Source organism: Pseudophryne corroboree, chromosome 3 (genome assembly GCF_028390025.1).
Source record: "Pseudophryne corroboree isolate aPseCor3 chromosome 3, aPseCor3.hap2, whole genome shotgun sequence".
Classification (NCBI taxonomy): domain Eukaryota; kingdom Metazoa; phylum Chordata; class Amphibia; order Anura; family Myobatrachidae; genus Pseudophryne; species Pseudophryne corroboree.
In genome coordinates, this window is record NC_086446.1 from 107,719,655 (window position 1) to 107,746,631 (window position 26,977).

Sequence of the window (26,977 nt, forward strand, 5' to 3'; positions counted from 1 at the left end):
GTGGAGTCTCTTCTTACACTTCCGCTTTCCCTGGCATGTACAAACTCTGCCCGTGGGTACACGTGCTTCCGCCAGCATGGACGCTACTCCTACACCCTACCAGTCTTCCGGCTGCCAGGGCACAAGGTGTGGGGGCTTACAGCCATGATGACAGACTCGGCCCTTTCCCTGCTGTTCCCCAGCTCGTATAGCAGTGTCCTCTGTGGACCTCACTCCAGATAGCACAGCCACTGTACTGACTGGGCACCTCAGTGCTGCTGTCCATCCCAACAGGAAACAGAAGAGACTTTCCTTCCATGGAGACTACAAGTGCAGCACCATGAGCTGTTTATTACTGATCGCACAAACTTCTGGACAACGGCAGTCAGCTTAGAAAGTAGAGGTTTATTAGCACAAACATCACATGGTCCTCATGCACTTATTTGCGCTGTTAAATAAAATAAATTCCATTATGTCATCTTAATTCTCCTGGGTTCTCAGACGCTGGCCTGTTGTCTCTTCGCTGCGTGAAACAGTTTCATTCGTTCCTCCAACTCGGGACGGAAATGGCGGATTAGACCCTGCAAGAAGAACACAAACACTCAGAGTTTAGCCAGTCGCCCACCCCACTGGGATTTGTGAGAATACGGTACAGCTTTTATAATATGAGGTTTAGACCACAAGCTCTTATTTTGAAGCTTGGACATAATGAGCCATATATATCTAAACTGCAGATGGATACGGATACGAAAAATGTCTTAGAATCTAAGAATGACAACACTGCAAAGTAAAAAGACACAGACATAACGAAGTCAAACTTGTGGCTTCAGTTAGTGACATTCTGAGCAGATCATGTATGTGTAAGGGGCCACAGAACCATGTGCGGAACAGATGTTATATTGTCACAGGCTCAGGGGTGGGTGGTGTCTTTAGTCAGGTTCGTCGCTTAAAATACACACTTAATATATGTCAAACAATAAGTCACTATTTCTTTTGAGTTTGTTCCTAATATGAAATACTTGCATTGTGAAAGATGCAAAGGAAAGAACAAGCTTGAAGTGGTGAAGGCGCTACTATGTCATTAACTTAGAATATGACAGCAGTCGTCTGCTAAACACATGTACATGCACACACTTACACACTACAGTCAATGTTTAGTCCGGAGCCAATTAACCTGCCAGTATATTTTGGGATTGTGGGAGGAAACACATGCAAGCAAGGGGAGAATATACAAACTCTACACAGGGCCGTGGTGGGACTAGAACCCATGATCTCAGTGCTGCGAGGCAGTAACGCTAACCATTACACCATCCGTGCTGCCCATACTATTATGTCCCTCTTTCACCCATTTGAATACAGAACCGAATGTTTAACTCTAACCAACAGTCAGGCTTCTGTTACAGGTCAGTCACTTGTAAACATAACCCTAATTACATAAAGATGGCACAGATGCCAGGCAGGTATTTCTTCCAGGAACAGATTGGGTGCACTGGTAAGAGATTGCCGCAGTACGCATTTACCTGTACAGGCCATGCGGCACCATCTCCCAATGCACAGATGGTGTGGCCCTCGATTTGCTTGCTGATCTCCCATAACATGTCGATCTCTGCCTCACGGGCGTTCCCTTTGCACATTCGCCATATGACCTTATTCATCCAGTCGACCCCTGGTGGTAGATTACAGGTGCAGAAATGAGGAGAGCACAAATATAACATTTTCAGTCTTGTGTACTATGGGCCTGATTCAGAGTGATCGGGACTGTGAGTGGGACGCAGCAGATTCCTGAGTATCGGGAATCTGTGACTGTGTAAGGGGCCTTGTGCTGTTGTAATGAGTTCCTCGCTGCCTGATTGACGGGCAGCAGCGTTGAGGGGAAGGGCACTCCTAAAAATGGGGGGGTGTCTCCCCCATTTTCTAGGAGGGGAGAGCCAGGGGTCTGCGCTACACCATGCAGACTTCCTGGCCTCGCAGTTGACCCCCCCCACACACACACTTCCGTTGGCCAGCTGTGCCAGCCGAGGCATACTAAGCTGCCCGCCTGTGCGGAACATCACGACCAGCATCCCAGCAACGGTGGTTGCAGTGCCGGGATCGTAGCTATATGCAGGAGGCGTCTCTTCTACTGAGATGTCTCCTGCATGCCTCTCCTAGAGAGCGGACGGAAATTCAATGCTGCTTGCATGCAGCACTGAACTTCCATCCATTGCAGAAGATGTAAGAAGCAGTGACAACAGTGGAGAAGTGAGCCAGTGGAGGAGTTGCCCATGGCAACCAATCAACTGCTACCCATCATTTTATAGCATGCACTTGAGAAATGTTACTTTAAAGCTGATGAGAAACTTCTCCACTCCTGCACCCTTACTACCCTCTCCATATGTTCCTCTGCTCTCCCCACCTGCTCCTGCTGAACCTGAGGTGAAGTCCGGCAAAGACACCATCTTACCTTCTCTGCAGGGCGTGCACTGACCGCAGCTTTCATGTTTATAGAACTCTATGAGGCGAGCAATGGCTCGGACAATGTCTGTCTGCAATAGAGAGCACAGCAGGAATCAGAGAAGCCAGAGCAATGTTACAGCTATAGCCGATATACATGAGCTTAGTCACAGGGATAGGCTACCACAGACAGGGTACGTATACAGAACCGTGGCACTTACAGATTTATCCATCACAATGACTGCAGCGGTGCCCAGGCCAGTCTGTGCCTGGACTAGAGCATCGAAGTCCATGAGGACAGTCTCACATACAGAACGTGGGATGAGAGGGGTGGAGGAGCCGCCAGGAATCACAGCCAGTAGGTTATCCCAGCCACCAGTAACACCTCCTACAGGAAGGAGAGAGGGTCGGCCATTACACATCACTGGGCAGCAATGCAGTGCACAGACCACTCTAGTACTTACTGTACTGTAGATACATTATGCACAGAGGGCTCTGCAAAACACTAAAAGTCATCTTTTCAGTTTTAAGTTACGTTTTTTAGGGGATGGAGATAAAGTGGACGGAGATAAAGTACCAGCTAATCAGCTCCCAACTGTCATTTTTCAAACCCAGCCTGTGACATGGCAGTTAGGAGCTGATTGGCTGGTAGTTGATCTCAACCCAAGGCTTAGTAAATAGCCCCCTCAATCTCAGATTTATTTTTGTCTCATTCTATATTAGTTTTACTCTACTTAATAACACAGAACATGGCTCCAGAAAGAAAATAAATACATGTAAAGTTGATTAATCTTGAAGCGATTATTTACCACAGCTGACTCTGCTATACAACATCCACCCCCCACCCGTTAAAGCTTCCACCGCCAAGTACCGGCATGTCTTTCTATCAGCTCCTTGAGTGGGATGGACATCTCTTCCTCCACGGTACACGGATTGTTGACATGTCCAGAGATGTTGAACAGTTTGGTTCCAGAATTTCTTTCACGGCCAAAACCGGCAAACCAGGAGCCTCCGCGCCGGCAAATGGTGGGAGCCACAGCAACCGTCTCTACATTAGCAACAGTTGTTGGGCAGCCAAATACTCCTGCAAGAGAGGTGAAGACTGTTACCATTTCAGGTTTTCTTTAGGATTGGCAAGAAGAGCGCATGTTTAATGAAAATGTGCTAGTGGAGACAGCTAGAGGTGGGCATGCTGTGGTAGAGTGGGGACAGAGAAGTTGGAAGGGACTAGGGGCATGTAGGATGAGATGAGTGCAGAGAGTAGACTTTGGTTGCTGGAAAGAATAGACTGCGACTGGATTGGGCAGTGTAAAAGAAAGTGGGCGGAGCGTCTGGTATTTCAGCATTAGGAATTTTCTTGTTGAATGTTTAGGATTCTGTCTTTGAAATATGTAGCCAAATCATGGGTTATGCAGGGAGGAGGGGGTGGGCAGAGATGTTAGTATGAAGGTGGCAAGAGGGATTATTGGATATTAGGTAAGTGAAGTGCATTTGTTTGGTAAGTGAAAGGGCAGCTTTGTAAAATAAAAGAGCAATGGAGACAGGCTGCTTTGTAGCAGGATTTCCTCTAGTGACTCTCAACACTGCGGTGGCACGTTTTACAGTATGTGGATAGTTTGAAGATTAGATTGCGGAGGCCGGAGCGTCATTGCTAAGGGTTAAAGATAATAATATGTTGTTGTAGACAGAAGCAGTGACATCAGGACTGGACAGGGCAGTCATAAGAGGGAGAGGGAGTGGTAGAGTTAGTGAATATGAGATGTGTAATTGGGCAAGGTTATTTACGGTTCTCTGTTGCGGGTGGAAAATTTCTGCTTTACTTGTAAAGTCACTTAGCACATAAGCACTCATTAGTAACTTCAACTACCCTTATAATCTATAGAAGACGGTAGCATATACCCTATGTAATGGCAAAACTCGGAGAGAGATTGCAAGAGATAAAGGGGCAGATGTATGAAAGTGCGCTGTGGTTTCTGCTGACCACAGCACACGTAAACCATGCATTTACCACAACCCCGTAATGTATCAACGGCGTCTTAACGCTGTGTGCTTCACCTGCTGCGCGCCCCCGCCGCTTCGGCTTCCCCGCAGTCACCAATGGGACACGAAGGGCAGAGGCAATGTATGATTGCCTCTGCAGCCACTTTACGCCTCCTAAAGCCGCCGGTCCGGAACGCCTTCCCCGGGCAGGCGATGTGTGGTTAAAGCATTGGTGGATGTTTTTTTTTTCCTCCCACTAAAAAACTTTATTGATAGAGGACAAACACTGCCTCATAACGCCAGTGGCGCCAGCTAGAAGCAGGGGAAAAGGGCGCATGCGCACACACTGTGGCGCTGAGACCAGCATGCGCACACACTGTGGCGACGAGACCAGCCAAGCCGATGTGGAAGGTGCGCTATCGCGGGACAGGTAAGATAACGCCCTCTCACATCGGCTGCCACATATGTAATACATTGTGCCGCAGGGACCGGCTGTATCACCACGATAATGTGGTGATACGGCGCCAGGCACATAACGTCCGTAAGGACGTTTTTCATACATCACCCTCAAAGTAACTACCAATCAGCTTCCGCTTGCCTTACATTTTAAAGGCTATGCTTGAAAAATCACAGTTAGGAGCTGATTGGTTGGCACTTTCTCTCTCTCCAAGCTTTAATAAATACCCCCTTTAGGGGTATATTTACTAAGGTGCGGGTTTATAGAAGTGGAGATGTTGCCGATAACAACCAATCAGATTCTACTTATTTATCTATCACCTTCTAGAAGATAATAGCTTTAATCTGATTGCTCGCTATCGGCTACATCTCCACTTCTATAAACCCGCACTTTAGTAAATATACCCATTAAAGTGTGAAATACTGTAGGTCCAGGAAGAAACAGTTAGAAATCCCTTTAATTCACCATGGTAACATAAAAGCAATGATACGGCCAAGCCATCCCATAGCAGTACACAAGCTAGAAGTGTCCCAAGTAGCCCGGTCACTACAGATACTCCTGGTAGTGGTATCCTTGTTGGGTAATGACACAGATACTAACGAGAAATAATTGCAAGATAAAGACAATCCATACCAACGTCAGCGGGGAACGGAGGCTTGAGGCGGGGCTTCCCTTGCTTTCCTTCAATACTTTCAATTAGAGCAGTCTCCTCCCCACAGATATACGCTCCAGCTCCTCTCACCACGAACACATCAAAATCAAATCCCGAGCCACAAGCATTGCGACCGATAAGCCCTGCAGCATAAGCCTCTTGGATGGCCACCTGTTCCAATGACAGCATTGTAGTTCAAGAGCCAAGTTCCCAAGATTTATGAGCCTCCTACCCTTACCTGACCCGGTGAGTACCTGTAGGTTGGATGCCTCGTTGTAGAACTCTCCTCGGATGTAGATGTAAGCTGCCCGTGCACCCATGCTGCGGCCTGCCACCAGGCACCCCTCCACCAGCTTGTGGGGATCATGTCTCATGATCTCGCGGTCCTTACAGGTGCCTGGCTCCCCTTCATCTGCATTCACCACCAGATACTTAGGCCTGAGAGAGTGAGCAGTAGGAAAGTACTAAGCATAGACTCCTCATATATTTGTGATAGAGGCAGTTAGCCAGAGAACAGCTATAGGGGTATATGCAATTCCGGGCGAATTGCGGCACTTTTTCGCCCGTTTTTAAATTCGACACAATTCGACCGTCGAATTCCGGCAGGTGGGTGTCGGAATTCGACATATTCAATAAAAAACGGATTCGACAGTCCCGCTGTCGAAAAACGGCCGATTTGACGGATTTTGATTCGATTTTTAAAAATGTTAAAAAAATAAGAATTTACTTACCGATAATTCTATTTCTCATAGTCCGTAGTGGATGCTGGGGACTCCGTAAGGACCATGGGGAATAGCGGCTCCGCAGGAGACTGGGCACATCTAAAGAAAGCTTTAGGACTATCTGGTGTGCACTGGCTCCTCCCCCTATAACCCTCCTTCAAGCCTCAGTTAGGATACTGTGCCCGGACGAGCGTACACAATAAGGAAGGATTTTGAATCCCGGGTAAGACTCATACCAGCGACACCAATCACACCGTACAACTTGTGATCTGAACCCAGTTAACAGCATGATAACAGAGGAGCCTCTAGAAAAGATGGCTCACAACAATAATAACCCGATTTTTGTAACAATAACTATGTACAAGTATTGCAGACAATCCGCACTTGGGATGGGCGCCCAGCATCCACTACGGACTATGAGAAATAGAATTATCGGTAAGTAAATTCTTATTTTCTCTAACGTCCTAAGTGGATGCTGGGGACTCCGTAAGGACCATGGGGATTATACCAAAGCTCCCAAACGGGCGGGAGAGTGCGGATGACTCTGCAGCACCAAATGAGAGAATTCCAGGTCCACCTCAGCCAGGATATCAATTTTGTAGAATTTTACAAACGTATTTGCTCCTGACCAAGTAGCTGCTCGGCAAAGTTGTAAAGCCGAGACCCCTCGGGCAGCCGCCCAAGATGAGCCCACCTTCCTTGTGGAGTGGGCATTTACAGATTTTTGGCTGTGGCAGGCCTGCCACAGAATGTGCAAGCTGAATTGTACTACAAATCCAACGAGCAATAGTCTGCTTAGAAGCAGGAGCACCCAGCTTGTTGGGTGCATACAGGATAAACAGCGAGTCAGATTTCCTGACTCCAGTCGTCCTGGAAACATATATTTTCAGGGCCCTGACAACGTCTAGCAACTTGGAGTCCTCCAAGTCCCTAGTAGCCGCAGGCACCACAAATAGGTTGGTTCAGGTGAAACGCTGAAACCACCTTAGGGAGAAACTGAGGACGAGTCCTCAATTCCGCCCTGTCCGAATGGAAAATCAGATAAGGGCTTTTTCAGGATAAAGCCGCCAATTCTGACACGCGCCTGGCCCAGGCCAGGGCCAACAGCATGACCACTTTCCATGTGAGATATTTTAACTCCACAGATTTAAGTGGTTCAAACCAATGTGACTTTTGGAACCCAAAACTACAGTGAGATCCCAAAGTGCCACTGGAGGCACAAAAGGAGGCTGTATATGCAGTACCCCTTTTACAAACGTCTGAACTTCAGGGACTGAAGCTAGTTCTTTTTGGAAGAAAATTGACAGGGCCGAAATTTGAACCTTAATGGACCCCAATTTCAGGCCCATAGACACTCCTGTTTGCAGGAAATGTAGGAATCGACCCAGTTGAATTTCCTCCGTCGGGCCTTACTGGCCTCGCACCACGCAACATATTTTCGCCAATTGCGGTGATAATGTTTTTGCGGTTACATCCTTCCTGGCTTTGATCAGGATAGGGAGGACTTCATCCGGAATGCCTTTTTTCCTTCAGGATCCGGCGTTCAACCGCCATGCCGTCAAACGCAGCCTCGGTAAGTCTTGGAACAGACAGGGTCCTTGCTGGAGCAGGTCCCTTCTTAGAGGTAGAGGCCACGGATCCTCCGTGAGCATCTCTTGAAGTTCCGGTTACCAAGTCCTTCTTGGCCAATCCGGAGCCACGAATATAGTGCTTACTCCTCTCCATCTTATCAATCTCAGTACCTTGGGTATGAGAGGCAGAGGAGGGAACACATACCCTGACTGGTACACCCACGGTGTTACCAGAGCGTCTACAGCTATTGCCTGAGGGTCCCTGGACCTGGCGTAATACCTGTCGAGTTTTTCCCAACGGTTTATAATCATGTGGAAGACTTCTGGGTGAAGTCCCCACTCTCCCGGGTGGAGGTCGTGCTGAGGAAGTCTGCTTCCCAGTTGTCCACTCCCGGAATGAATACTGCCGACAGTGCTATCACATGATTTTCCGCCCAGCGAAGAATCCTTGCAGCTTCTGCCATTGCCCTCCTGCTTCTTGTGCCACCCTGTCTGTTTACGTGGGTGACTGCCGTGATGTTGTCCGACTGGATCAACACCGGCTGACCTTGAAGCAGAGGTCTTGCTAAGCTTAGAGCATTGTAAATGTCCCTTAGCTTCAGGATATTTTTGTGAAGTGATGTCTCCAGGCTTGACCATAAGCCCTGGATATTCCTTCCCTGTGTGACTGCTCCCCAGCCTCGCAGGCTGGCATCCGTGGTCACCAGGACCCAGTCCTGAATGCCGAATCTGCGGCCCTCTAGAAGATGAGCACTCTGCAACCACCACAGGAGGGACACCCTTGTCCTTGGTGACAGGGTTATCCGCTGATGCATCTGAAGATGCGACCCGAACCATTTGTCCAGCAGGTCCCACTGGAAAGTTCTTGCGTGGAATCTGCCGAATGGGATTGCTTCGTAGGAAGCCACCATTTTACCCAGAACCCTTGTGCATTGATGCACTGAGACTTGGCTCGGTTTTAGGAGGTTCCTGACTAGCTCGGATAACTCCCTGTCTTTCTCCTCCGGGAGAAACACCCTTTTTCTGGACTGTGTCCAGGATCATCCCTAGGAACAGAAGACAAGTCGTCGGAACCAGCTGCGATTTTGGAATATAGAGAATCCAATCGTGCTGCCGCAACACTACCTGAGATAGTGCTACACCGACCTCCAACTGTTCCCTGGATCTTACCCTTATCAGGGAATTGTCCAAGTAAGGGATAACTAAAATTCCCTTCCTTCGAAGGAATATCATCATTTCGGCCATTACCTTGGTAAAGACCCGGGGTGCCGTGGACCATCCATACGGCAGCGTCTGAACTGATAGTGACAGTTCTGTACCATAAACCTGAGGTACCCTTGGTGAGAAGGGTAAATTTTGACATGAAGGTAAGCATTCCTGATGTCCCGAGACATCATGTAGTCCCCTTCTTCCAGGTTCGCAATCACTGCTCTGAGTGACTCAATCTTGAATTTGAACCTCTGTATGTAAGTGTTCAAAGATTTTAGATTTAGAATCGGTCTCACCGAGCCGTCCGGCTTCGGTACCACAACAGTGTGGAATAATACCCCGTTCCCTGTTGCAGGAGGGGTATCTTGATTATCACCTGCTGGGAATACAGCTTGTGAATGGCTTCCAAAACTGTCTCCCTGTCAGAAGGAGACATCGGTAAAGCAGACTTTAGGAAACGGCGAGGGGGAGACGTCTCGAATTCTAATTTGTACCCCTGAGATATCACCTGAAGGATCCAGGGGTCTACTTGCGAGTGAGCCCACTGCGCGCTGAAATTCATTGAGACGGGCCCCCCACCGTGCCTGATTCTGCTTGTAAAGCCCCAGCGTATACTGAGGGCTTGGCAGAGGCGGGAGAGGGTTTCTGTTCCTGGGAACTGGCTGATTTCTGCAGCCTTTTTCCTCTCCCTCTGTCACGGGGCAGAAATGAGGAACCTTTTGCCCGCTTATCCACGAAAAGACTGCGCCTGATAATACGGCGTCTTCTCATGTTGAGAGGCGACCTGGGGTACAAACGTGGATTTCCCAGCTGTTGCCGTGGCCACCAGGTCTGAAAGACCGACCCCAAATAACTCCTCCCCTTAATAAGGCAATACTTCCAAATGCCGTTTGGAATACGCATCACCTGACCACTGACGTGTCCATAACCCTCTACTGGTAGAAATGGACAACGCACTTAGACTTGATGCCAGTCGGCAAATATTCCGCTGTGCATCACGCATATATAGAAATGCATCTTTCAAATGCTCTATAGGCAAAAATATACTGTCCCTATCTAGGATAATAGGATTTTGGTACTTACCAGGTAAATCCTTTTCTTTGAATCCATAGGGGGCACTGGAGTACTCTTGGGATATGGACGGGCGGAGCCGAACAAAGGCACTGAATATTCAAATTTAGGACCCTCCCACCCCTCCATATCCCCGAGTACCTCAGTGTACTATCTCAGTGTTTTTTACTGAGCGAACAGGAACGATATAGAGAGGTTGACAATGGAGAATACCTATACATAACGGACAACAACAATGTTGACCCATAACCTTACTGTCAACTAAACAGTTGACGCCATAACCGATAGAACTTTATAATTTGAACCAATCGGTGAAAATGTGTTACCATAAGCTCCTCTGAGCTTAATATCAATCAAGTAAAACTTGTTACCCTAAGCTCCCTTGAGCTTAAAACAACACAGGTAAACTGCTCTGGGTGGGCGTCCAGTGCCCCCTATGGATTCAAAGAAAAGGATTTACCTGGTAAGTACCAAAATCCTATTTTCTTTTTCATCCACTAGGGGTCACTGGAGTACTCTTGGGACGTACCAAAGCTTCCCTCGTGGGCGGGAGAGCTGTTTGATACTTGTAACAGTAGGCAGCCCAAGGCTAGATGCTGATGGCGCCCCATTTATAACGTGTAAACGTGCACCAACATGGTGCACATGAAGGCTATATAGCCGCGTTTTAGACACTCCACGACCCACTGGGTCTGACATTCCCACAGAACCTGTGGGATGAGTTATTACTGACGTAGGCGATTGTAACCTAGCCTTAAAGTAAGCCTGACTTGTAGTCATTATTATTACCCAACTGGATAATGTCTGCTGAGAAACTGGCTAACCCCAGTTGGCAGTATCATAGAGAACAAACAACGTATTCATATCACGTACTGTTGACGTTCGGGACATATATAAACGCGTAATGCGTGTACCACATTCAGAATTCTAGAATGTGCTGTCCACACAGGAACCCCTATTGGTACATTGATGTGAAGAATACGAAAGCGTGATTCGTCCGAAGATCTGCTTTGTCATGAGAAAACTGAAATACGGTGGCTTGGAATACAAGGCACCCAAATATGAAAACAGAACCCTTGCCGAAGCCAAGGCTAGAAGAAAAATGTTTTCCCAAAGTGAGAAACTTAATTCCCATTTGTTGAAGGGTTCAAAATATGAAAACTGTAAGAAATCTGAACCCAACTTCAAGTCGCCTGGCGCTGTAGGTGGGATAAATAGAGTGTGAACTTTGATGACACCTTGTAGAAAGATGTGTACAGACGCAAACAGAAGCAAACGTCTTTGAAAATAAGTTTACCACACAGATACCTGCACTCTTCGTGCAGATCCACGCAGTTTTCCATCCCACCCCGTTTAACAGAATACGGGTTACTTGAAGGATGATGTTGGAACTTCCGAGGTTTACAACCTATGTAAGCACACGAAATTTTGTAAAAATGAGCTGCCTTAAACGGCTTACTATTTCGTAACATGGTTAGTATAACCGATACTGTAATGCTCAATTTCTTAAGAGGGCGGTCTGAACCCTCACCCCGTCAACCGCAGCTGCGGTACTTAGATAATAGGTACATAGGTAACTATGGGTAAACTAACGTTCCCTGATGTAACAGGTTGGACGTATTATGAGCGGGCCAAGATCGTGTGCAAGTATTCCTTGAAAATTCGAGAAGCAAACGTCTCCGAAACCCATGAGATACCACCAGTATGACTGTGACAAACTGTCTTATGATCCGTTTTGACAACGGAGAGAGCAGTGGAAAATGGTGGAGCCAGATACACGATGCTGAATGACCACATGAATGTGAGAGACTCCACCGCCACTGCCCTTGTGATCTGTTTTGTACACATACTGAGCTTTCGTAATTGTGGCGAGATGCCATCATGTATACTTGAGGGTAACCCCCTTCTGTGGACTCACATATGAAACACCTCTAGATTTAATGTCCAGTTTTCAGGATCCAAATCCTGACGGGTGAGATCCTCTGTCTAACAGATGTCCACTCACATAATGATCTCTTGACATTTTCACATAATGGTGTTCTGAGCCATTGAGGATTTGAGTTACCTGCCGCATTGCCATGCGGCTACTTGGTTCTCACTGGTTGTTGTGTATGCAACTGCCGTTGCCTTGTTTGACTGCTTAAGGCCAGCGTGAGACAGGCATCAAAAATTTACCTGAAACTCATGGTTGTTCCTCTCCACAGCAATCTTTAGTACAAGGCGAAAGATTTATTCGTCCTGAAGAGAAACCAGAGTATATACCTGGTCCGACTGAAAGCGAATCATGTATAGCATTGTAAAATGCACAGAGTTCTAGGACATATATCGACAATCTGTCGTGTTTTAGAACCTTTGTTGCTGATTTTAACTACAAATCCTGACCCTCTGCGACTGTCGTCCAGAGTATATGCACCCTTTTCCCTCTGTGGGAAATGCGAGTGAAGGGTGGCGAACTAAATTGAAAAACCCATCGTTATTCTTAATAGGTGAATACACCAATGTACCGCTAGTGTGCGTGCTTTGCCCTAATTACTAGACGTACATTTGTTATTGCTGGTGTAGTAGGTAAAAGTCTTTGATTTACCGTATTTATCATCTTACCTAGGCATTGACATCGTTTAGACGGAATTAGATGCGATTGTTTTCGAACTTGATCTGCTACCGCAGTATACCTTAGTAGCGCAAGTTAGAGGAACTTTGTTGAGACAGAGTTCTTATGTGAGATGAGCTATCATCCCAACATCACTTTTGGTAAATACCCAAAGCGATAAGCAACGGTAGACATGAAATGGTTAATGGTTGTGGCGAATTGCAAACGCTAAAACCTGTGATGAACAAACCGGAATGGGTATATACGCATTGTGAAGATCAAATGCCAGTATTCAATTTTGTGGCTCCAATATGTCAATACTACCCGCAGCAAATCCATTTTCAAACTGCAGTAAGTGATTTGCTGATTGAAACTGCGACGGAGCTGTATGGATTGGTTCCCCCAACCAGAGGGGAATAAGCCACCCTGACTCTGCCTGTATTATAAAGACAGCTGAAACCCAGTAGAAACCAAATGGCTACCTGCCAATCCGTTCGACAGAGGCAGTCATGTCCCTGTTGAAGTCTGGAAACCCCGCAAAGGTAACATGTAAAGACGCGCTCCCACAATTGGAAAAGAGGTCATCAAACTACTGGCTTGCAGACCGTAGCGACCTGTCGTTACAAGGCGTGAGTGTGTGTATCACCGCCTTGAAAACTGAAGTCTAAAGGGATTAAATGCCGGCACAAGAATTCCGTTTCGATTAACGGCTGAATATCAAATGTAGGACCAACAAGCTGTGGCCTTGTGCTGAACTGGCGACGATGAAACGTCGTTAGAAGCTTTACAGATATACTCTGTAGCTTCTTTTAACCGTAATGTCTAGTGACCCAAATGTTTCATGGGTCTTTATAATGTTTGACACAGACGCATTTACCAATGTCGGATGGCGTCATATTGTAAACGATTAAATAGTGGTCAAAGTCTACTAAGTGGAACAATGGAGACCTTGACTCCCTGTAATTTAGCAATGTATGTTGGCAACAACCCTGCACTATCTGAGTGCTGGTCTAATGAACCCTTCTCACTCGTAGTTATCTGTGTGAGATTTGACATAGAATCGTGCATTACATTAGAAGACCAGTTAAATAAACACTGTGGTACCCAAAGGGAATTCCTTTGGAAAACTGTCTTTTGTTAGAGCTGGCGGAATAACTTCCGAGACTCCGATGCCAATGTTATTTTTAGTCTGCACTAGAGCCTTATTCGCTATGCAGACAGACACCCCAATAGGCCACGGACAGCCATTGCACGCCTTATGACGTTATCATGTCATATATATATATTGTATTGGTGAACAGCAAAATAATATTAACTCAAGGTTGATTCTCTCTACGGAAATCTTTAGTAAAAACAAAAGATTTATTCGCTGTGAAGAAAAAACAGAGTAATCTTTATGTGAAAAGCAGTTCACATGGCCTATGAAACCCGAACCAAATTCCTACTAACCCCCCTACGCCTCTGGTGGCTTAGAGATGTAGGGCAGGAATGTTCTAGAATCATGTAGAAAAACAGTTTACATGGCTTACTTATGCTGATTAAAAATTCCCACTAACACCCCTGCGCCTCTGGTGGCTCAGAGATGTAGGGCAGGAATGTTCCAGAATCACAAACTGGAAAACAACAGGCAGCATGGTTAAAATGGCCCCTTTGCCATGCTGACCTTTCCGTATAGGTTATTATACAGTATAACCACAGGACGGTTACAACTGTTCTATGAATAAATATATACATAAGCTGATAGGCCATTATCACACCAGACATTAATATTAATATATTAATATAGGCTCCCTCGCCTTGTTAATCGCAGCCATTAATATAGGTTCAACTCTGAAAATCACAGCCAGTAATATAGTTCAATTATTACTGTCAGTACCGGTAACAAGCTTATATCTGTGATAGATATATATATATATATATACCCAGCTGGTCATATATCCGCCAGCTTCCACCGTGCCTCTTCCCCCCCTATGATCATCTGCGGGAAGCCTGCACTTGTGATCGTCTCTGTACTGAGACTGATGGGCGGCCGGACGTAGCTGGGCGGCCGTGTTGGAAGCCTGCCCTGGCATTTGTGTATGCAGGCCGGGACGGAGCGGCGGTCATACTGGTACTAAGTATGGCTTACCTGCTGTGCAGCCGTACGGAGCCCAGTGTGCGGCAGGACGGAGCTGGCGGCTACCGGAGCGCTGGGACGGGCGGCCTGATGTCAGACGGAGCAGCTGCTTCGTATGATCTCCCCCTGCTGTGCGGCAGGAGGGAGCTTGGCGGCGACCGGAGCGCTGGGACGGGCGTGTCCCCGTCTTGATACATAGCGGCTGTTTAGCGTCGTCTGATCTCCCCCTGCTATGCGGCAGGACGGAGTTGGCGGCTGCCGGGGGACGGCTTGTCTCCTCAGAAGGTAGTGGCTGGCTTGGCGGGTATGAGCTCCCCCTGCTGTGCGGCGGGACGGAGCTGTATTGTATTAACCTACTGCACATTAACCCACACATAGCGGGGCGGCAGCCTGCGCTGACCGCCCCGCTCCCCAGCCTACCTTTCTGTAACTTCTGGCTGTGACGGGACTTTCTGTATAAGCTCCGGCCAGCTGCAGTGGTGTGACTCATGGCTGCAACGGCCTTCTGTAAGCTCCGTCAGCTCTGTAGTCCTGGCTGTGACGGGGCTTCTATGTCTGTAAGCTCCGTCCAGCTCCAGTCAGCTTCCAGTGATCTATGGCTGCGACGGCTTCTTGCAAGCCCGTCCAGCTCTCTAGTCCTGGCTGCTGTTTGTAGAAGCAGTGCTGTCTGTGGCCGTGAGGGTGCTCTTTGTGAGGACCGACACGCCATGCTGTCTGTGGCTGTGAGGGTGCTCTTTGTGAGGACCGACACGCCATGCGCTGCCCGTGCAGCGGCACTCCAAGTGTGGCTATACCACAAGCCGATGTTCGTGCTGTGAGCACCGAAAAAACACTGAGATAGTACACTGAGGTACTCGGGGATATGGAGGGGTGGGAGGGTCCTAAATTTGAATATTCAGTGCCTTTGTTCGGCTCCGCCCGTCCATATCCCAAGAGTACTCCAGTGACCCCTAGTGGATGAAAAAGAAATCAATATTTTCAGTCAGGGAATCCGACCACGCCAACCCAGCACTGCACATCCAGGCTGAGGCGATTGCTGGTCGCAGTATAACACCAGTATGTGTGTAAATACATTTTAGGATACCCTCCTGCTTTCTATCAGCAGGATCCTTAAGGGCGGCCATCTCAGGAGAGGGTAGAGCCCTTACAAGCGTGTGAGCGCTTTATCCACCCTAGGGGGTGTTTCCCAACGCACCCTAACCTCTGGCGGGAAAGGATATAATGCCAATAACATTTTAGAAATTATCAGTTGTTATCGGGGGAAACCCACGCATCATCACACACCTCATTTAATTTCTCAGATTCAGGAAAACTACAGGTAGTTTTTCCTCACCGAACATAATACCCCTTTTTGGTGGTACTCGTATTATCAGAAATGTGTAAAACATTTTTCATTGCCTCAATCATGTAACGTGTGGCCCTATTGGAAGTCACATTTGTCTCTTCACCGTCGACACTGGAGTCAGTATCTGTGTCGGCGTCTATATCTGCCATCTGAGGTAACGGGCGCTTTAGAGCCCCTGACGGCCTATGAGACGTCTGGACAGGCACAAGCTGAGTAGCCGGCTGTCTCATGTCAACCACTGTCTTTTATACAGAGCTGACACTGTCACGTAATTTCCAACAGTTCATCCACTCAGGTGTCGACCCCCTAGGGGGTGACATCACTATTACAGGCAATCTGCTCCGTCTCCACATCATTTTTCTCCTCATACATGTCGACACAAAAGTACCGACATACAGCACACACACAGGGAATGCTCTGATAGAGGACAGGACCCCACTAGCCCTTTGGGGAGACAGAGGGAGAGTTTGCCAGCACACACCAGAGCGCTATATATATACAGGGATAACCTTATATAAGTGTTTTTCCCCTTATAGCTGCTGTATAGTTAATACTGCGCCTAATTAGTGCCCCCCTCTCTTTTTTAACCCTTTCTGTAGTGTAGTGACTGCAGGGGAGAGCCAGGGAGCTTCCCTCCAACGGAGCTGTGAGGGAAAATGGAGCCAGTGTGCTGAGGAGATAAGGCCGCCGATAAGGGGGCGGAGCCTATCTCCCGTTTTTCTATGTATTCTGGCAGGGGTTAAATGCATCCATATAGCCCAGGAGCTATATGTGATGCATTTTTTGCCATCCAAGGTGTTTTTATTGCGTCTCAGGGCGCCCCCCCCCCAGCGCCCTGCACCCTCAGTGACCGGAGTGTGAAGTGTGCTGAGAGCAATGGCGCACAGCTGCAGTGCTGTGCGCTACCTTGTTGAAGACAGGACGTCTTCTGCCGCCGATTTTCCGGACCTCTTCTGCCTTCTGGCTCTGTAAGGGGGCCGGCGGCGCGGCTCTGGGACCCATCCAAGCTGGGCCTGTGATCGTCCCTCTGGAGCTAATGTCCAGTAGCCTAAGAAGCCCAATCCACTCTGCACGCAGGTGAGTTCGCTTCTTCTCCCCTTAGTCCCTCGATGCAGTGAGCCTGTTGCCAGCAGGTCTCACTGAAAATAAAAAACCTAAACTAAAACTTTCACTAAGAAGCTCAGGAGAGCCCCTAGTGTGCACCCTTCTCGTTCGGGCACCGAGATCTAACTGAGGCTTGGAGGAGGGTCATAGGGGGAGGAGCCAGTGCACACCAGATAGTCCTAAAGCTTTCTTTAGATGTGCCCAGTCTCCTGCGGAGCCGCTATTCCCCATGGTCCTTACGGAGTCCCCAGCATCCACTTAGGACGTTAGAGAAAACTGTAAAAAACCCGAAAAAAATTTGCGTGGGGTCCCCCCTCCTAAGCATAACCAGCCTCGGGCTCTTTGAGCCGGTCCTGGTTGCCAAAATACGGGGGGAAAAATGACAGGGGATCCCCCGTATTTTAACAACCAGCACCGGGCTCTGCGCCTGGTCCTGGTGCAAAAAATACGGGGGACAAAAAGAGTAGGGGTCCCCCGTATTTTTTGTACCAGCACCGGGCTCCACTAGCTGGACAGATAATGCCACAGCCGGGGGACACTTTTATACCGCTCCCTGCGGCCGTGGCATTAAATACCCAACTAGTCACCCCTGGCCGGGGTACCCTGGAGGAGTGGCGACCCCTTCAACCAAGGGGTCCCCCCCCCCAGCCACCCAATGGCCAGGGGTGAAGTCCGAGGCTGTCCCCCCCATCCAAGGGCTGCGGATGGGGGGCTGATAGCCATGTGTAAAAATGAAAGAATATTGTTTTTTTGCAGAAGAACTACAAGTCCCAGCAAGCCTCCCCCGCAAGCTGGTACTTGGAGAACCACAAGTACCAGCATGCGGGGGGGGGGGGGGGGGACGGGCCCGCTAGTACCTGTAGTTCTTCTGCAAAAAAAAGACCCAAATCAAAACAGGACACGCACACCGTGAAAATACAACTTTATTTCACACATGCCGACACATACATACTTACCTATGTTGACACGCCGACTGCCACGTCTCCAATGTCGACGAATCCGGGGTACCTGAAAATAAACTTAATACTCACCTAAATCCAGTGTCCTGTGATATTTGTAATCCACGTACTTGGCAAAACAAAAAAACGCATTTACCCGATCCACACGGACTGAAAGGGGTCCCATGTTTCCACATGGGACCCCTTTCCCCGAATGCAGAGACCCCCCGTGACTACTGTCACAGAAGGTCCCTTCAGCCAATCAGGGAGCGCCACGTCGTGGCACTCTCCTGATTGGCTGTATGCGCGTCGGAGCTGTCAGACGCGCATCGCACAGCCCCCTCCATTATCTTCAATGGTGGGAACTTTGCGGTCAGCGGTGAGGTCACCGGTAACCCCACCGCTGACCGCAAAGTTCCCACCATTGAAACTAATGGAGGGAGCTGTGCGATGCGCTGTCTGCCAGCTCAGACGCGCAAAGCCAATTAGGAGAGTGCCACGAAGTGGCGCTTCCTGATTGGCTGTAGGGACCCTCTGTGACAGTACTCACAGGGGGTCTCTGCATTCGGGGAAAGGGGTCCCATGTGTAAACATGGGACCCCTTTCAGTCCGTCTGGTTCGGGTATGCGTTTTTTTTGTTTTGCCAAGTACGTGGATTACAATAAAAGAACCGGACACTGGATTTAGGGGAGTATAATTTTATTTTCAGGTACCCCAGACGTCGACATTGGAGACGTGGCCAGAGTCGGCGTGTCAACATAGGTAAGTATGTGTGTCGGCATGTATGTAATAAAGTTATACTTTCACGGTGTCTGTGTCCTGTTTTTATTTGGGTATTTTTTTTGCAGTAGAACTACAGGTACCAGCGGGCCCGTTTTACCCCCGCATGCTGGTACTTGTGGTTCTCCAAGTACCAGCTTGCGGGGGAGGCTTGCTGGGACTTTTAGTTCTGCTGCAAAAAACAATATTCTTTCATTTCACAAAAGGCTATCAGCCTCCCATCCGCAGCCCATGGATGGGGGGGGGGACAGCCTTGGGCTTCACCCCTGGCCCTTGGGTGGCTGGAGGGGGGGGACCCCTTGATTGAAGGGGTCCCCACTCCTCCAGGGTACCCCGGCCAGGGGTGACTAGTTGGGGTTTTAATGGCACAGCCGCAGGGACCGATATCAAAGTGTCCCCCGGCCGTGGCATTATCTCCCCAGCTAGTGGAGCCCGGTGCTGGTTCCAAATATACGGGGGACCCCTACGCTTTTTGTCCCCCGTATTTTTGGCACCAAGACCGGACGCAGAGTCCGGTGCTGGTTCCAAAAATACGGGGGACCCCTACGCTTTTTGTCCCCCGTATTTTTGGCACCAGGACCGGACGCAGAGCCCGGTGCTGGTTCTAAAAATACGGGGGATCCCCTGTCATTTTCCCCCCCGTATTTTTACAACCAGGACCGGCTCAAAGAGCCCGAGGCTGGTTATGCTTAGGAGGGGGGACCCCACGCATTTTTTTTTCTGATTTTTAACCCATTCCAGAAAATAAAATATATATATAAAAAATACTTGTGCCTCCTAAATAGACAAACCAAGTACCTAATCCCTTCTAATATAAATAGATATGCTATTACCAATAAAAAAAACACCAAAAAAAACATGTTTTTAAAATTTTTTATTAGATTCCGCCAGCAAAGTGTGGCGGATTGAAAATGACGAATTTGCTGTCTAAAAGCACTGTTGTCGAATTTACAATCTTCAATTGAATATACTTTTGTCAAAATGCCGCATTTGTACCATTGCAGAAATGTCGAATTTGACAAATGTCGATTTTCAAAAAGTCGAATTTGGAAAGTCCATTTTTTTTTACGAAAAGTACTGAATTGCATTGTCGATTTTTTTTGGGGGGCGAAAATGTCCCGTTTTTCGACATTTTCGGGAATTCAACCGCAATTGCATATACCCCTAAATATTTTATATAGGTTTGAAAACACATTATTACACAATAATAACGTAAATAAATACCCAATTTTCACTGCTGAGGGAGCATCATCAATGTATCATAGGTCAGGGTTCTAGTAACAACCCATCCACACAAGAACACTGGGCAACAGAGCTTACAATACAGAGCTTGCTAAATAAGAATAACTCATACTTTTGGAAAACTTGGATAATCTGTAGATTTTTCTTGGGTCATAGGTAATCTTTAAGGATGAATTAAACTGTTCTCCCTTTCCTGCAGAGCAGAACTAAACTATTCCCTATCATTAATGCTGGGCATACACAGTCAGATAAAATGCATTTTATACCGACAGGCATTTTATCTGCCCCTGCCGATATCTGGGACAAGGGCAAACCATAATCTCCCCCACATACCAATTTTGCAAAGGGAACATCTCCTGGACAAATAAGCTTTATGTTAAGGGTCCAAAACTTGCTCTTAAAAACATCTATGTGGGATTTCACCTTTACGAACTCAGACCAAAACAAGTTTGTTGGAACATCCACACAGAACATTACCGTCCATCAGATGGCTTGTTCATAAAGCTCCATTTGAGCCCTGTAGGGAAGCCAGCACCTCCTCTTCCACGCAGGCCCGAAGCTTTCATCTCCCCCAATATCCAATCCACTCCTTTCACCAGAATTTCCTTGGTCTTGTACCAATCACCACGGCTCATAGCCCCCTTCAGCCTGCACAAAGAGAGATGGGGTTGGTGGCGATCAGGCAACAATGCAGGTACACGATAGGACAATGCTAAAGACAGAAGAACATGAAGCATGTACAGTAGGACAATGGCCCTCATTCCGTGTTGTTCGCTGCGTAGCGATAATTTAAAAAAAACGACAAAACTGCGCTTGCACCGCAATGCGCACGCGCGGTGTACGGGTACAAAGAGCATCGTTGTTTTGCACAGGTTCTAGCGACGCCTTCAGTCGCACTGGCGAACGCAGGGAGATTGACAGGAAATGGGAGTTTCTGGGTGGCAACTGACCGTTTTCTGGGAGTGTTTGGAAAAACGCAGGCATGGCCGGGCGTTTGCTGTGCGGGTATCGGACGTCATTACCGTGTCACTGATCGCAGCAATCATCGCACAGAATAAGTAACTACAGGGCTGGTTTTGTTCTGCACAAAATGTGTTTGCTGCCGCGCGCGCGGCTGCTCAGGCGTTCGCATTCCTGCAAAGTGAAAATACACTCCCCCGTGGGCGGCGACTATGCGTTTGCACGGCTGCTAAAAACTGCTAGCGAGCGATCAACTCGGAATGAGGGCCAATGTGTGCTCACCTCCAATCATGACGGCCATATAGATTAGTGAAAATTCGGTCCTCATCGTTTAAGGGCCCAAACTTTGTCTTCTTTGGCGCCTAGGAAGATAGAGAGACAACTAGTCCCTTAAGAGACATTTTCCAGCAGAAAAGTTGTTTGTACAATATTAAGCAGAATTATACAGTGGATAGTCAAATCTAAATAACAAACTTACTGGCCAAACATAAAATATAAGATGATGACAAAAGGATGCACATCTTGATAAGAAAGGAAAGGACGAGATGAAAGAGGGCACTGATCATGAGTGCTAACAATCTTATCTTGGGGGGGGGGGGGGGGGGGGGGGGGTTGCTTTTAAAACTTTGAAGGCAGTTCAGAGCAATGGCTAGGTGCAGAGCAGTAAATTAGAGATCTCTGAAGTGGGAGGGGGCACAGTCATTTTCAGAACAGAAAGTGGAAGATTGAGCTTTAGCAGGCTTTTAGGAGCCAGTGTAGGAATTGGCAGCATGTGAATGCAGGAGAGGAAACCTCAATCTTATATTGTCACCTACATGCTAAGGAAGGATGCAAGGGGGAGAGGTATGCAAGACAGGAGAAGGACACAGCAGCTCAGAGATGAGACATTATATCTATCTACAGTGTGTGTGTGTAAAAAGCATTAAGCTCACATCCTTCGCCTTCATGCGTGCACCCGAGATTCGCACAATTCAATTCGAATTGCAATTCGCACTATTTTTGCAAATTTTGACCAAAAAACAAACTGGGTAAATAGCATTAAAAAGTGAGGAGGCCTTCCTAGACCCCAAAAAGTGACAACTTTGTTAGAATTATATAGGAAACGGTTAGTGGGCATAAGGAAAGTACTACATTTTTTAAAAGGTGTCAAATACAGTAGCTGATTTGTGCTCTTTCTTTATAAAAGTAAAGCAATGTAAAAACCTTACGAATTTCATGTAATTACCAAGGAATTTTATGAAAAGTGCAAACAAAAAGAAGTGATTTGGGACTAATTTGAGGCCAATTTTTATTTTGTTTCCCTTTCTTTCTAATATGAAGTGCAAAAACTAATGTACAAGGTGATTTTGCTGTACTTTAAGATTTTGTCTCCTAAAATATGACATGTAATTATTGACTCAATTAATTTAATTGAAAACTATTTTTTTATTTTTTTTATTTCTTGGGGGGGAGCTAAGTGCTGACATTGTCATCCTACATTTTCACCTGCTCAGGGGGGTGTGGACAAGTGTTATGGTCGACAGTCATTAGGTCGACCACTACTGGTCGACATTGACATGGTCGACACATGAAAATGGTCGACACATGAAAGGTCGACATATGAAAAGGCCGACATGAGTGTTTTAACTTTTTTTGGTGTTGTTTTTTGCGTAAAGTGACTGGGAACCCCAATTAGTGCACCGCTTCGCTCGCCATGCTTCGGGCATGGTGCCTTCGCTCCGCTACCGCTTCACTCGGCACACTTTTCCGTTCCAATCGTAGTCCATGTGGATCGTAAAGTATGGAAAAGTTCCCCAAAAGAAAAAAAAGTTAAAAAAACTCATGTCGACCTTTTCATGTGTCGACCTTTCATGTGTCGACCATGTGTCCATGTCGACCATGTCAATGTCGACCAATAGTGGTCGACCTAATGACTGTCGACCATAACATGGTCGACCATGTGAACGGATACCGACAAAACCAGGCAAATTTACTCTGAAAATGGAATGCGAGTTGCAATGCGAATTTGCTGTGAATTGAATCCCTCCAAAGGGTCACACCCTGGCAATGTTACTGAGGTGAAAGTGACCGGCCTGGGTGACAACAAGGCACCGGACTTGAGGAACTTGTTGTCAGCAGTGAGGGAGATGTGGGGAAGACTATGGAAGAGGGAAGATGATGATATCACAACACAGCGACCTTTAGGTAGTGTTGAGACATTAATGAGGAGGTGGCAGAGAGACAGGTGGACACATGAGATAGGAGAGGTCAGGGAGAAGGTGTCTCGTCCACTTGAGGGGCGTGGGAGAATTGTGCTAGTTCGGATTAGTCTTTTCACAAATTCAATACAAATTGTTGTATACAAAATGCATTGTTTTACAGAGAATAATCATTTACATCAGTTCCTGCTCCATTTGAGTTTACAATCTATGGGGGAGATTTATCAAAGCTTGGAGAGAAATAAAATACCATCCAATCAGCACCTGTAATTTTTCAAACACAGCCTGTAAAATGACAGCTACAAGCTGATTGGCTGGTACTTTATCTCTCTCCAATATTTGATGAACCTCCCCCTATATTTTCTACCACATAACCACACTTTCTTTTCAACCAATCTGTATGTTTTGTACACTGGAGGAAACAGACACAAACATGAGCCCTGGTTGAAATGTAGTCCATAGCTCCGGAGCTGTACAACAGCACTGCCAACCACTGTGAATCTGTCCAGCCCACAGTATCCATCATTAGAACTATAGTGGATATATATTTTCTTCATGTACACGGTATATTTATATAGGTTGTATGATGAATAATGGAAGCCAGCTTTATAAACACCACAGCATTTTCTATATGCAATAGAGCAGTGGTCCCCAAACGCAGTCCTCAAAACACTCCAACAGTCCAGGTGTGTGATACGGGAGCCCGGCGGTCACATGACAGACACCGGCATCCTGACAACTAGAATGCACACAGGAGGCAGGGTAATAAATTTACCCCTCCCCTGCCCTAACCTTGACCCTCCTGGGTTGGCGGCCATTGCTAAGATAGTGCGGGTGGCGGCTAGGGCTAACCAGTCCCCCTTTAGTGCCTTTATCTAACCCTACCCCCGGGCCCTAACCCTAACCCCGATATTTACCTTCGGGATGGCGGCGGTCAGTGTTTTGGCATTGGGATTCCGGCATCCCAACCGCCAGGATGCTGACCGGATTCGTTAGGCACAGGTGACTTAATTAGTACCCCAGTAAATTAGATTATACCATCTGTGCACAAGCATGGATATCCCTAAAACCTGGACTGTTGGGGTGTCTTGAGGACCGCATTTGGGAACCACTGCAACAGTGTTCTGGTGGTTGGTGAAGGGACTCGCGCTGTGTGGGCATGTAATAGGTGCAGCCAACACTATCCCAACAGGAAATTATCTTGAGTCATCAGAATTTAATCCCACCTGGGAATAAAGCAAATGATTTCAGGAGGTAACAATCCACAGGATACAGGAATTGATATGGAATCATAGTGTGCAAGTGAGTCACAGGCAGGAGAGAGCGACCCCTGACAATGGGTAAGAGCAGCAAGCGGTGCACACAAGCAACAAACCACTATGATCTGTTCCACACAATGCAAGGCCTATGTTTAGTTGTGTAACCCCAGTATCACTGCTTTCACATACCTGTTCAGGTGCTGTAGAGTTAAACCTGGCAAAGGTGACCGCTGGAGCAGGGGAGGGAAGGGACAAACGAAAGATGTGTCGGACAGACAGCATCATCCTGGCTGGAGAAGGCCTACGAGAGACATCATGGTGAGAGAAAAGGTATGTAATCCATACAACAACCAATTTACCATAGTTACACAACATAACAGACTTGGAGGAACATGCACAAGTAATGGGTCCTACACACTTACAGATTTCACTGCACGATATGAACGTCCTTGTTCATATCGTACAGTGTGTAGGCACCATTGATGAACGATGTGCGGCCCCGTGCTCGTTCATCGTTGGTGCCGGGTCGCTTATACATGTAGGCCAATATGGACAATCTCGTCCATATTAGCATGCACTGCTATGGAGCCGGGTGACGGAGGGAGTGAAGAAACTTCACTCCCACCATCACTTTTGCCCCCCGCCGGGTCGCCCGTCGGCCGTATCCGCCGCCAGGCAGCTCGGCGGCGGATCGCCAAGTGTGTAGGGCCCATTAGGGAGGATATTAAATACGTACTGATCTACCTTGCAAAGATGGCATGAAGCCTTAATGTTGCCAATTACTTTGACATGTACAGGAGGCCTCGGAGTATATTTACTAAAGTGCATCTAGAATGTGCTTGATAAATGCTAAGTAGAACCTGATTGGCTGCTTTGGGCAACATCTCCCCTTCTGTGAACCCGCACTTTAGTACATAAACCCCTTAGGGTGAGCGTTACCATTGGTATTAGGGACAGAATAAAAAGAAAAACTGTTGACACAGCGTCATTTTTCAGAATGGTCAATGCTGACATCATGAACAGGTCGACGTGTTCGATCGCGACATTCTCATGTTGACTGATGAATATCGACTTTGTGATTGTCTAACATATATACTGAACTCTGACAGACAGTTCATTAGTAATTAAAACAAAATGCCCATTGAATTGGTCCAAAAAAGGGCATGGCATCTCAGGGACACCGCAGGCCCGCTAAGGTCAGCGTGTAATCATCAGGCAGCTGGGGTGCCCATGCCTCCATAAGGTCGGGGCATATTTGAGGTTTTTCACTTTTTTGTGTCGTTCTCTTCGTAAAGTGACTGGGAACCCCAACTAGTGCACCGTGTCCGCTCGCCATATTTTGGGCAAGGTCACCGTTACCAATCGTAGTCCACGTGCAACGTGAAGTATGAAAGGTTCAAAAAATTAAGAAAAAAAAAAGTGAAACATTTACATACAACCTAGGATTCCTTTTTTGTCAGAAGACAATTAAACTACCAGTACAGTATGTTTTTTGGTTTGTGGGAGAAAACCGGGAGTACCTAGAGGAAACCCACAAAAGCACATGAGAACATATAAACTCCACACATAAAATATCCGATGAGACACAACCTCTTGACCTCAGTGCTGTGTAAGGCAACAATTGGAAAATGTGGAAGAGGATCACATTGACAGGAGAAGCACATAGTAACAGACATGTATATAGATATAATTTGTTATACTGTATACAAGGGTTCGAGCAGGATATAGGGCCGGGCACCTTTGCACTAGACTGCCCATTTAGCAGGGGCATGACATAGGCAGAGTCAGGTATGGTATAGCACATGCATTGCTTTATGTAACCTGCAGACCCTGGCACCCTGTCCCATTCCCCTTGCAGCCAGGTGTACATGCCAGGACAGCACCCGTCACCTCGACAACGTGCCTGCTACTCCCAGCATAACAACCATGCACCATAACCCCAAAACTTATATCATGTTTACATAATGTCACCTTCAGTAGCGGCCCCTCTGCGTTATTGCACTCCTCCTCTTCCTGTGCCGGGGCGATGACGTCACTCCTGGCATTTATCACTCCGCGCTGACACGTCACCTGCACGGAGCGACCATATTTATTTCTGGCAAAAGCCTTCTCTGTTACATATAACAGGCTTATATAATCTATATATAGCAGATCGTACAAGCATGTTGTGGAAAATACGACATAGCATTAGCATAACAGCCCGCTAATATCAATGAATTTGCCACAGTTCCGTATTAGGAAAAGGGGATGCTGGGTTTTGTTGTTCCACAGAGGGGGTTTACTTATTTCCTAACTTATTTAGTGAAGAATATAAAAAATTTTAAAAACATTTAGTTGAGTTGCAAAGAGTTATATTTTTATTCACTTGTTA

The 26,977-nt window shown here is 47.2% G+C and overlaps 2 protein-coding genes, 1 non-coding gene and 1 pseudogene across 10 annotated transcripts in view; 1 reads left to right on the forward strand and 3 right to left on the reverse strand.

The window, feature by feature from the left end:
* The window catches only part of NUDT8 (nudix hydrolase 8), a 165,402-nt gene extending 164,939 nt beyond the window's left edge, over positions 1-463 (forward strand). For all 7 annotated transcript variants that reach the window (XM_063958397.1, XM_063958400.1, XM_063958401.1 and 4 more), the window contains one exon: positions 1-463. In XM_063958397.1, the coding sequence (XP_063814467.1) occupies positions 1-222 (222 nt within the window). In that variant the 3' untranslated portion in view covers positions 223-463.
* NDUFV1 (NADH:ubiquinone oxidoreductase core subunit V1) lies at positions 365-26,676 on the reverse strand. 2 transcript variants are annotated; one of them, XM_063958396.1, is made up of 11 exons: positions 26,578-26,676; positions 24,796-24,907; positions 21,432-21,511; positions 20,667-20,837; positions 5,756-5,939; positions 5,483-5,672; positions 3,284-3,496; positions 2,634-2,800; positions 2,423-2,504; positions 1,500-1,645; positions 365-560 (listed from the first exon to the last, which is right to left on the reverse strand). In XM_063958396.1, the coding sequence occupies exons 2-11, from the start codon at positions 24,889-24,891 to the stop codon at positions 477-479; spliced, it is 1,413 nt and encodes a 470-aa protein (XP_063814466.1). In that variant the 5' UTR covers positions 24,892-24,907; positions 26,578-26,676; the 3' UTR covers positions 365-476. The 2 variants fall into 2 exon arrangements, with proteins under 2 accessions (XP_063814466.1, XP_063814465.1); XM_063958395.1 differs by having other exon boundaries at positions 26,568-26,645.
* Positions 12,218-12,332, reverse strand: LOC134899885 (U5 spliceosomal RNA). Its single transcript, XR_010173434.1, has one exon. It is a non-coding gene; the product is annotated as a U5 spliceosomal RNA (small nuclear RNA).
* On the reverse strand, positions 13,950-14,055 carry LOC134899944 (U5 spliceosomal RNA; annotated as a pseudogene).
* Positions 26,677-26,977: the final 301 nt, after the last annotated feature.